The 12612-nt window shown below is 32.9% G+C and overlaps 1 protein-coding gene across 1 annotated transcript in view; it reads right to left on the bottom strand.

Moving 5' to 3' along the window:
• Nucleotides 1–11080, bottom strand: part of dpr12 (defective proboscis extension response 12) — a gene marked incomplete at both ends in the record, with an annotated part of 13839 nt that extends 2759 nt beyond the window's left edge. Inside the window, 2 exons of the mRNA XM_017632569.1 lie at nt 1291–1425; nt 10913–11080. Coding sequence (XP_017488058.1) covers nt 1291–1425; nt 10913–11080 — 303 coding nt within the window. The remainder of the gene's footprint in view (nt 1–1290; nt 1426–10912) is intronic.
• Between the last annotated feature and the right edge of the window lie 1532 nt (nt 11081–12612).

The raw sequence follows: 12612 nt of genomic DNA, 5'->3' as shown, positions 1-12612 counted from the left end.
ACGATAACGCAACTATGATTGGACGACAAGTGTGCAGATAGCCTAAGTAAACGAAAACGGTTTTCGCTCGGATTATTTACTTGGAAGAACCGCTGCGGCCATAGCCACTACCATCCACCTCACGCGCACAACCATACTTAGCGGCAATAAAATCAACAGCAACAGCAAACGTGGCGTAAAAGGCATTGAAAGCATTGCAGTATGTTTGAAGTTTAGTATTTTTATTGCAACAGTTTTCACGTTGTGGCATATGTACACATACACATACACATGCCTAAAAACGGACATGTACATAAGTACATATATGTACAGATATATACTACAAATATGGACATTTGTATATATTTAGGTATGATTTTCTTGGCCAACAACATCAATTGCTAACAATTTAACTTTAACGGGAATTCACTAAAGCAAATCTAGACCGACACACACCCAAATACCTATGTATGTGTGGATGTAAATGGGATTTATATGCACATGTGTATATATGATTTTATTGTATGTGGCTATATAAGTAATTGTAATCACCGTCGAGTGGCTTGAAGCTATAAAGGATATTGTGCGCCCTACGCTAAGTGAGTGAGCGCTGCGGCAAGTTCGCCTACATACATTTGTATGTTTTCGTAGATACCTATATACATATATGTATGTACATATGTATATCGCTGTATCCCAGCGTATGTATTTTACTACACGTTNTTCATTCAGTTGCTCAGCTCGCTCTTGGCGGCGTCATACTATAAATTTTCATTAACCCAACAAATTTGAATTTCTGTGGCAAGTAAACGTAAATTGTGTGGCCAACATAAATCTTAGCAAAAGTTGTGTTGAAGTGCAGTTTATGTATGTAAAGTAAATAGTCTTTGGTGTATTGGCAACTAAAAGCGCACATTTGGCATTGGTGTGTTTCGTGTTCGCTGGCCTTGGCATATATTATTTCCCCCTTTTTGCAAACGTGTATGTACCCTGAGGAAAATCAATTACTGCGAAAGCAATTTAATAAGTGCTTTTTATTAGCCATCAGTAAATAGTTGAAATGTTTAAATTTTCTTGTAAGCAACTGACTTTATAAACATGGCGATGGATCTAGGAGCAAGTGAATTGTCTGAGTCTGCATGTGATGTAAATCATGTCGTAGAGAACTTTAAAAGCATTAGCTGAAATGCTGCATTTATTTCAAAGAAATGTATTTCCAACTACTTTTTCAATTGAATAATTTTTGAGACTGTCTGCCTTATTCCGACAGGGTATGTTTATGTGTGTGTATTTTTACTTCTTGTTGCTTACCTTTTCAATTATGCAGACGAGATTTATTGTAGATCCCATGTCGACATGCAGCTCACCGGAGCCCAGTATAAATGCCTCGGGTACGACTACTTGCAGATTCACAAAATGTGAAATGATGCCTGTCGGCGTGGATACCTGTGTGGAGGTAGGCGAAGAAAAAAAAATAGTTTCATTATAAAAATTGTGTTATTTAAAAATGAATGTACGTTTTATATTTCAGGCCTTAGCAATTATAGTGTTGTTGGCAGGGCTCGAAAATAACTCTTAACCGAAAGACCATATTGGTTCTTCTCGGATACTTATCATATTGCGCAGTCACATAGATAAAGGTTTTCCTTGGAGAGATATACAAATGCGCGCATTATTTTGGTTGTCCTCTGAGATTTATATTTAATTTTTAAAAATAAATCTCCTTTACTGAGATTCATCTAGGAGACGTATTGTAATGGTCGCTTGCTTTCGGTTATTAAGAGCGGAATAATATTAGTCACATAATAACCATTTTAAAAAATACGTTTAATTTTGTTATTTGTAGAATTGAAGAAAATTAAAGTAGAAAAGTAAAACCAATACATTATATATGGATACAAAGTAAATTTATTTATAATTTTTAATTTTGTTGTAAGAGGCGACAAGCTGGTCAGTTATTCTCTCTGGTCCATCACTTAATTTTGGACGTACTCCATGAACTACTCGTATCTTTATACAGGTACCCGGGCAGAAGGTTATGTTTATTCAAGTACCCGCGTATGTTTATCTTTTTCCGAGTACCCGGGTAGGTGGATAATTTTATTTGGGTATCTTGTTGCGGGTTATATGTGGCAGATTCCCCGGGTAGTAGTAGACTTTTCTGTGTACATTGGTAGCGGTTTATTCTTGTGCAGGCAGCCGGGTAGAAATTAATATATGTATGTATATCCGGGTATCTGGGTAGCGGATTATCTTCAACCCGATATCCGTGTGATATATATTCGGATACCTAAGCAGCGAGTCAGTTTTATCCAGGTACCCGGGTAGGAGGTTTTATTTATTCGGGTACCCGGATAGTGGGCTATTTTTATCCGGATATCCGGATAGCGGGTAATCTTTTATTTATTTATTTGTCTATAGAACATTTTATTCTTACAGACTAGTAGATAGTATCAAACGAAATTTTATATTTCATTAAGTACATCCATGTATAAATACAGTTAAAAAGGTTAAGAATAACGTAACTATTATAGAGCTTAACCCTTATTTAAGGCGTATGGGGTCAAGGCCATTTCAAGTTGAAAAAAATGTGTTGAAGTGCTTGGAGCGTGCTCTTGCTCTTTCTAGCTTCCCAACTCCCCGCGGGGTATGTAAATTAGTCACGTTCAGAACATCGGCGTGTACACATGTGTCGCTACTCTGTCTATGTGCTGACCCCATGCAACCACTAACGTAACATTTTTTGGCGGACTTAAGTTTCTAACTTTTTTTTGCCGAAATTATTATTTTTTTTTTCAGTTAACGATAATAGAGTACTTTATATATTTGATAGTACACATTTCGTTTTTTTTTTTTAAATTTTTAAAACTACTTTTCGGCACTTTTTTTGGGGGCACTCGTGACTCCATGTGACTAATTTGAGATTTACTTTATGTGCCTTATTAAGGGTTAAAACCAAGTAAAATTAAGGTTAGCGCAATCGCTTTTAATTTTAATTTTTCACTAGGCTAGTGCTATTCATCAGAGTTGTAAAAGAATTCAGTCATTTGCGAATAATTACTTACTTGATTTTTTAGCAAATGATTGCAATCAATTTTTGTATTCTATGATTGGGACTAAAAAAATTAAGTCACTATTTAAAAAAATGTGTGACTAGTTATTAATTTTTAAAGTCTTTTAGTCATTTCATTGCAATTGTTTGAATAAAACCTTTTTTTGAAGTCATTTGAAATCAGGCATCGTTGGCCTGTAGTCAGAAGCCTGAATTTTACCTGTATAGTAAGAATAAGTAATAAAGTAGTAACACGTATTTATTTAAGTTTAATTACTACATTTCTAACTTTCTAGTAAAAAAAAAAATTTATAACATTTGCTGTGATGAGCGACTTGCATTATGCATGAAATTCGTTATATGTACCGGATAATAAATTACTTCGTATGCGTAAGTAACGCCGACGATGCAACTGTTACCGCTAATGGGGAAAGTTTCGTCAATGCATTTAGGGGATTTGGTATCTATAAATATAGCTTTAATATTCCTCTACGGTAATGTCAGAGATGACACTGATGCTGTGGAAGCGAAGTCCAGAAATTTTTGTAAAAAGTCATTGCCAAGGCATATTAGATGCGTGCCCCACACCCTAAGTTTACTGGCTGCTACACATATACTAAGAATTTTGAATATATATATCTCACATACGGCAAACATCAGAATGTAAGTTATTTTAATTTGAATTGTTATTGTTACGAAAAATTCAATAGTTTTCCAAGACAAGCGGGAAATAAAAATTGCAATGCATTAATTTTGAAAATATAATGCTTAGTGAAATATTAATGCATTAATTCTTAAAAATATAATGCTAACAAAGTTTGTTTTAATTAGATTACAGAAACTAATGCTAAATAAAAATTTTAACACATTAAATTTTTTAATAATTTAGCTTGTTTGCACTATTAAAAATCATGTAATTTTTCTTGGAAGGACTTTTAATAATTACTAATATTTTTTCAGCTTCAATCTATTATGTTTATTTGTAGAAAAAATCCTGTAAAAACTTTTAAATGTTTTATGAAACTAAAAGCAATGTGCATGTAACTCAGTGTGCTTTTGTTAATTTTTGTGTTGTTTGTTGTTGAATACCGACAATTACCTATTTGACGACAAATGCCTTTGAATTTGACATAGTGAAAACCACCCTTAACTTCCGCCACTATATTTTTTTACCTCAAAGTTCTACCCTCAACGTCAGCTATACAGTCTCTACAAAGAGATAACGGTATAGTGTACGGTTTCCTTCTACAAAATACCGAAAAATTCGAGAAACCCATACATAATGCATAATGTATAAGGCATACGTGTTTCCTACTTCATATCAATAAAAAAAAATGAATAAAAAAGGACAAATGCATAATAGTTCCAAACCTCAAAAAAAAAAATATATATATATATATATATGGGGATCTATAAAGATCATGGATGTGCACATAACAGTATACTTTGTTTGGGCGAAACAACAGCTACAATAGTTATAAAATGTCAAAGTAAAAAAAAAATAATTTTTTTAATCGAATTTCTCAAAATCCCATTTATATATTTGATTTCATTTCATGGGAATTTTAATTCCTTTGAATTTGACATTCATATTTTATATATGCCTCTCTGCAGCTAACTATTAACTAACTAGCAGTCGACTTGTGGTAACTATTTATTGACTATTTCCTTTGGCCGCAACTAACTACTTTTGAAGGGCGATGACGAAAAAAAATGAGAACTTATTTCCTCTGCATTAGATGTCAACTTACTTGTAGATAACTACATTTGGACATAAACTATCAATAAAAAAAGATGTTTTAATTTTTTATATTTTTATTTATTTACTTATTTTATTTAACATTACATATTTGCTTATGTTTTTACATATTCTTTGTAGGTGGTCTCATATTTGAACAAATAAGATCAGACATGACATCAAAATGATAACGTAAAATTTCTTCCTTATTTTATTTGTCCTGAAACGGAAAAGAACCTGCGAAGTGCAGACAAAAAGTATTGAAAGTAATTTTTGAATGAGGATATTTAAATAGAAACTTGTAAAGAAAACAAACTCTCGATAATGTCTGCATGACTCCTGCACGTCTGTTATATGCAAAAGTTTTAGAATTAAATAGGAAATTTATGAAGCTTTCATTGGATGTGCAATGTGCATTCAATAGTCCTCACTCTACAAAGTATTTAAAAAAATAACCCTGGTCCGTCTCAATACCGGCTACGCTATTAGGAATATTTTTTCGCAGAACTTCTTCCTGCGTAGTGGGTATTCGACCGCGCTTAGGGATTATAACCCTTACTAAGTAGAATTCTCCTTTCCGTAGGGCATATATGTACATATTTATTCATAACTTTCATGAAATATATATAATAAAGTGATATCTTGTGCATTGTCATATTACAAGATATTTTTATGGCCTTTATGATTTTTCTGACCATTGCTGCTTCCTGAGCATTCGAAACTTTCGCAAAAATTTCAATATCCAACAATAAAATAAAAAAGTTTTTTACCTCCACCATACCTACTATTTACTCGCATTACTTAGACAACAAATTCACGCTAAATAAATTTCAATATATTTAAGAAACTTTGCACATGACAAGTATATTTACATATATTTCAAGAATATTTCCCAACAGTCAAGAAGTCAGGCAGTGTCAGTGGCATTGTTGCTCATACGCCCTGTTAACCATCTTACCAAGCAATTTCTAGGAACTGACAATTCTTTAGTGGAAATAGATAAACGAATGAATTTGGCAGAAAATTTTGCCTACGACCATTTCAGAAACTAGCACTTGCACTTTATTTCGCTTGTTAAGTATTATTTGTTGCTTTCATGTGCCAGCGAAATGACCTGACATGTGGAAGGAGTGTGATTTCGTTCGTCGTTCAAGCTTTTGTAGTTAGATATAAACTTTTCAGAAATTGTTTTGAGATACTTATTCAGAACAATTGATATATATACTTGTGTATGTAGATTGCGTTGTAATTGCGGTCACACTTTTTGACATACACAATTTAGCATACATTGCAAGTATGTTAACTGTCACTCGCCTTCACAAAAGTTATGGCATTCTTTTCATTTGAATTCAGCCTGGGTGAGTGTATGAGTGCATATGCAATTCAAGAAGAAGCAATAAGCTAGGCTGTCCGTTAAAACTATACATTTTTCTTATTATTGTCTATGGGACTACATGCCCCAAATCATACGACTTTTTTTCTAAAACCTGCATCTTTAACTGCTGCAACAGACAACTTTAGTACTCGTTTTTTTTTTTTAGTAAAAATTCTTCATTATGTATTCGAATGTTAAAGAAAGTTGTTAATGTGGAATTTCTGAACAAAGATGCGTAAAGGAAAATAAGACAGAAGATAATACTTTGCAAGTATTTACATGTATGCCATGAAACCTGTATAGGCCACAATATTTAAACTAGTCTTGAAATTTTTATGCAATCGTTTATAAAGTACATCAAAAAGGATGCCCATCTCTAAGCTTTTCATGTAGTGCCTTGGCAAAATCCAAAGCTGTACTGCAAAAAACCTTACCACACTGTTATAGCTACCAGGTTAAAACGGGATTGAATACTGGGGAACCATTTTTTGTGAACCCGGATTAATATTGTGGCTTCAGTTGTACTTTTAGATATTGAGGGATATCATCTTTGGGTATCCTTTTGCTACCAATAATCTTAACAATCGCCTTGGCCAAAATAAAAGCCTTCGTGGCACTTCTGAGCTATGCAGCCATTTTTAAGTCTAACAGTGAGGATATTGCGTAAATATTTCCCACCGATGGCATGAGCAGATACATTTGTAGAATGGTCACGAATCAGCAAATATTCGATGTTTTTTTTATCTGTGATCTGGAAATCCTTCTTACAGAAACTTGCGTAAAAAGGACGATCCTCCTGCTGCAATTAATAGTTTGCCTGGATATTCACAGATCTTAGAGGAAATTCACAATCGCTATCCGCCCAAGCAGTCATTGCCAAATGTACTCGCCAACAAATCCAAAAAAAAAAAAAAACAAAAATGATTCTCCTGTTCTATATGCCTTAAAAACGTAGTTCTTTTGATTTCATTCATGCGTCATTACGAAGTAATAAATACTACTGATGGAAAACAAGAAAAAGTTCTCGACTACAGTGAAAGGTGAAATGGATTCAGCTAATGAAAATTGTGCCAAATATATTTAGATATCTGCCTACATAGTTCAATTAGAAGTCAAATGTATGCCAATGGCAATATTTTTTAAAACTGTGTAAACGTATAAATTGCGTACAATTCCTGCAAGGATATGCGAACTTATAACGCTTTGCGCTCAGCCCTGTAAGCTCCGCATGCAAAAGGAAGTTAAAAATTTGGGATTTCACGTGGGGAAACACAATAGCATCCAAAATTGTAACGTGGTAAAATGCTCGAAATACAAAACCATCATTATACAGTGGCGGGAAAATAAATAGGGATGTGATATTTGAACAACAATTTTTATTATTTATGAAAGCATCATAGGTCATAATCTAACAAAAACCATGTAAGTAAGAATTTTAGAATTAGTATACGAATTTGAAAAATTCAATAAAGTTCTTTAAAAATGTCAAACTTTTTAATAAGAATATTTATCGTTATAAATTGGAATTTGTATTTTGCAATTTCTTTTTTGTTACGCATTTTCTTCCATACAAAGTATTGTTACTATTATACCTGTATATTCGACGGATTTCCTAAATAATTCAGAACCACATCACTGGTTTGTTAAATAGATGCTCCAAATATAATTAATTACAGTAAAAATAACTTTATTGTACAGCATGCATGTATTGTAAAGTATTTAGGCAAGTTTGTATTTACAAAACTTGCTAAGGCAATCGATCTGTTTTACAACTGAGCTTTTAGCTTGCTAATTTGCAACTGAACTTTGTAGGCGCTGTGGCCATGCTTTTGCATACCGGCGCTCGCACTCATCGCAACTCTAGAAAGTTCCTATCGAAAGTTACCGAATATTTCATTTCTCCGATTCTCCACGGCGAAGCTTCTACATATGTAAATCGTTTATCGCACATTCTGTCATTCTTTTGTTGTTCGCCTTGGCCTGCTATTCGTGTTTTGCTTTATGTTCGAAAAACTGTTTGTGTAGAGAAATTACACAACATCATCAAAAAGGAAAAATTTACAAAAATTAACAGTGAGTTACTACTTCAACGGAATACAAAATTGTATATCTAGATTTTTTTTTAAATTCTAAATGGAAATTTTGAAACGTTCATGAAAATTTGTTGTAGTTCGTCGAATTTTTACAAATATTGTACAAAATGTGAAATTTTAATTTTAATTGTTTTTATTAAGAAGTGGGCTTTGTTAAAAAAAAAAATTTAAACAAAAGAACAATAATTGCCTTTGTTGTTTATGGTCAAAAGAATAATAGCTAGAACTTATTTAAATGTCGCGTCTCTATTTGTTTGTCCCCCATCATATACATACTTTCTTCAAAAATCAAACGGAAAATGCAGTACTACATCTGCCCTTACGGTTTTGCATTGAGTGCTCTATCAGAAAATAGTGATTTGGGATCGTGACAGTTTTTTCCCTTTGTACGTAATTAGAAATTTTTATTTTTTATATTTCCCTATATTTCCAATTAAATTAAAAATCAGGATGCGAAACAATTTCCATTTGCTAATCGATCATCATATCGCTTGTGTTTTTGTACAGTTTCGTACACAGTCAGAAACAAACTGTAAGATTCGCTGTCATTTTCCCCAACGAGAAATGTTTGCTTTTCGTTTGTGACAACTGTAATATAAGTAGTGATGGCACGGTTAATCGAATAACCGATTATAATCGGTTATTTTCATTCGCTTAACGATTTAATTGTATCGAAATTTTCCTTTCGATCAATCGAGCGATTGACCGATTAATTTTCAAGATAATCGAAAAGAAACCATCAAAAATTGACTACTTTACTCACACAATAATGTATGAATCAAAATAAGTTGGGATGTTTTTTACATTCTCGTATTCTGCAAATTTTTTTTAAACAATATTTTTGTCAAAAACCGCAACGCAGGCTTAACCTAAGTAGCTACTAAAAAATCACTACGCAGTTATGCACATATATTTATTTCATATTCCGAATTCGGTCTTGCGCATTTTCTTCCTTTTTATACCAAACCTTACCAAACAGAAAAATGCCAATTATTAATGGGCTACAAAACTACATACAGAAAATTCTTCTAAGAAATCTAGTTAAAAAGCTGGAATTTTTTGTTTATTTTTTTATTAATATTGCACAATTTTTGATATATTTATATTTACAGGTTTCGATTCATTTCGTTTGTTCTTTCGTCTATGTCTACTAAACGACTGTAGTGTACTATCGGCAAAGTGAACTCAGCCATTTTGTTTCTGTATTATACCGAACTGTTAAAGTAATAAGCGAAACGAAATAGTTTCGTACAAATAGTTTATTTTCGTACACTGAAAAAATAGCTTTTCTACAAATGCCGCTTTTGGAACGAAAATATATTTAATTTTTCTTGTGAAGAATTCATCGCTGTTTTATAAAAAAAAAAATATTTTTTTTTCCACATTTTTTAAATTACATGCAAAAAATTTCTTTTAATAAAAAGAAAACCAATCATTAAGGTAGCCTAACCGAATCTACGTCACCGTTTGTCAAAAAGCTTTCAGTTCACTAATTGCTCAAATACACTTTATTCCACCAAACAACGAAAAATATGTAGTATTTACATTCAACCTTCAATCCTTTTCAAACTCATCTATGTATGTATATTAATCTATATTTTTTGAGCTTTGTTGAGTTCAGTAATTTTAGATATTTAATTTTTCATTCGCTCATATTTGTTTTCATCAGTTTCTCTCGAAAATTCTGATTTTATCAAAGCTCAATTATTAATTTTTCCACTGACAGACATATTTCGAAATTTGCGAGATTGAACGCTCATGAAACTTGTTATTAAAGTCATGCGACATATATGTACATATATAACAAGCAATGTTGCAGATTCTCATTTACTCACACTTCACAATTTTTACAACCGAAATTTCTAAATAATAAATCTGATGTGACATTTCATGATTCCAGTTAGACGCCTCACTGTGACAATTTTATGCTGATTTTTATGTCCTATTTTCATATTTTTTTTTTTAATTTTACCTTTTCGTTATCTAGTATAAAATGTTGCCACGTGTTGCCGCACTCCGCTAGTGTGGCAAGCCATGGAAAATTAAAAACAAGAAACAGCAAAATGTAAAATTAAAGTCAACACTCACATGTCACAGCACCCGGCAGAAATTGCTAACCATATTGCGGCCATGTGTATGAATAGTTTTGAGTGTATCATTGCTATAAATTTTTTTTTTGGCTTTTCAGCAACAGCAACAAGCCATGCCATGTGGATTCTTTGAACGGAACAGCCCACGAACCAACCGGTGAAGTGGACCGCTACTGGAGTCGCAGATAAAAATATGAATAAAATATGGCCAGCCGAGAAAAGTGACACATTTTAGATGGGTAACAGTTGGATTGAAACTGAATTGCAACTATAAGCAAAAGCATGGAGCGCAAAAGAGAGTTTCAGAGCAGGTAAAAAATAAAAATAAAATAAATAAATTATACAAAGTAAGCGACACTGTTGTTGTAGTACATAGTTAAATATACATACATACATACATACATAGATAGAAGCGAGTGGTATTTTTATCTGTTTTTAATTTTTGCGAGTCAAAAAGCACTGCCACCTGTCTGCTGTAAAATCACCGGATTTTACATACCCATTTTCTACATACATACATATACATACATACATACATACATAAGTATGCTTTTACACAGAAACTCATCTGTACATCTGACTCACCTGACACTCGTACATGCCATGATCCCGCCGTTGCACAAATTTTATCTGCAATGTCCACATGTTGGAGCCAGGCGCATGCAGTATCGCAAAGCGTTCGTCGTTGGTGTAGAGCTGCGCACCGGACGAAAGGATATGCCAGTCGCGTCGACGTATCCAAGAGATTTGATTCTGTGGCAGCATGAAACAAAAAAAATGTACAAATAAAATTATTATTATACTATAAATGTACAAATATAGAAAAGAGAAAAAAAAGACTCTAGAAAAGGCTGCATAGTTATTGTACTAACAACGCAAAATTCCATGCAAAGCTCAAAATTAGGTTTGCTTAAATTCGTTGCATGCAGCTGTTAAGCAGTGCGCTAAATTGCGGAATCTTAAAAAAAACAAATAAATTAAAATAATAAAATATTTGCACTACATACATACATATATATGTACATGCATAAAATTATATATCTCTAAAACAAATTATGCTGGGGAACTGAAACTTAGCACAGATGCATAGATTGTAAATACCCTACTTACGGTGAAATATGGTAGGTACTGGGAAAGTGGGCGTGGCACTTCCTATACAAACTGAAATTCTCATATCGCTTATCTCTGGAACCGCTTACGCTAACGTCCTGAAATTTGACACAGCAATATATGTTGCCAATACCGCACTCACGGCGAAGATTGGTAGATTTTGCAAAGGGGGGTGTGGCACCGCCCATACAAACTGAAATTCTCTATCTCTGGAACCACTTATTATAAGATCTTGGAATTTTATACACCTACATTTATACACTTACAAAATCGCAAGAATCATTCAATTGGGAACAATTTTCTCCCAGATTTTGAAATCGCATTGAATGGTTTTTATTTTGTGCAAGAGCTTTTAGAAGGATCAGTGTGTTTGTCTTCCGATAGGTGGCGCAGGGATTGAGAGCTATCCTAAAAAATCAGATTTGTAACTTGGTAGCCCAATCGTGTGATGAAAATATATTGGGCTATGGCCCAGTCTTGATTAAAACCCGTGTGAAACTGCCGTAAGAGAAGGAAATATTATCTTTTGTTGTAAACCTTCAAGATACTTTCTCAACCGTTAACGATTCTGATGAAAAAAAGAAAGAGTTTATATAGATGTGGGCAATTTAGTTTTTAACATCCAAGAGGCTCTCAGACAAATTAATGTATTCGAAAAACATATTTAGTTTGAATTGGTGTATGTTTGACATATGTTTTAGCCAGTGATGAACATCTCATCTATAAATAAATACAAATACATATTCATATTTTTTATAAATGAAAATCGAGGTTCCTTTTTCGGTCTAATTTCAAAAGCTACTGAAGAAATTTGGAGGAGGCTTGGTAGAATTAGCACTAATCAATCCGGTATTAACGTTCATAATTCGATTTTAAGTTTCCCTGTAAATTCCCTATAAATTATGCTGGTGGACTTCAAAATAGTAATTCGCATAAAGGAGTTATTATTGGTGACAGGTAAAATTCAAAATTGTATGAAAAAAGATGTCGAATTTCGACAACTGGGCGACACTAGTAAACATAAAACTATAACTCACTTTAGATAGTATTTATTTTATTGCTTGGAAAAATAAAGACAACTGCAATTAAAATTTTCCACTCGCCTTTAAAAAATAGCGATAAGTACTTTGATTTCAATATCGATAACAGTACCGATAAATATATCAATAGAAATA

The sequence above is a fragment of the Rhagoletis zephyria genome, unplaced genomic scaffold (assembly GCF_001687245.7).
Source record: "Rhagoletis zephyria isolate East Lansing unplaced genomic scaffold, Rhagoletis_zephyria_1.1 Rzeph_scaffold_10311, whole genome shotgun sequence".
Lineage (NCBI taxonomy): Eukaryota > Metazoa > Arthropoda > Insecta > Diptera > Tephritidae > Rhagoletis > Rhagoletis zephyria.
The sequence above is the reverse complement of the archived record's forward strand: the minus strand, read 5'-3'. Positions and strand labels throughout refer to the sequence as shown.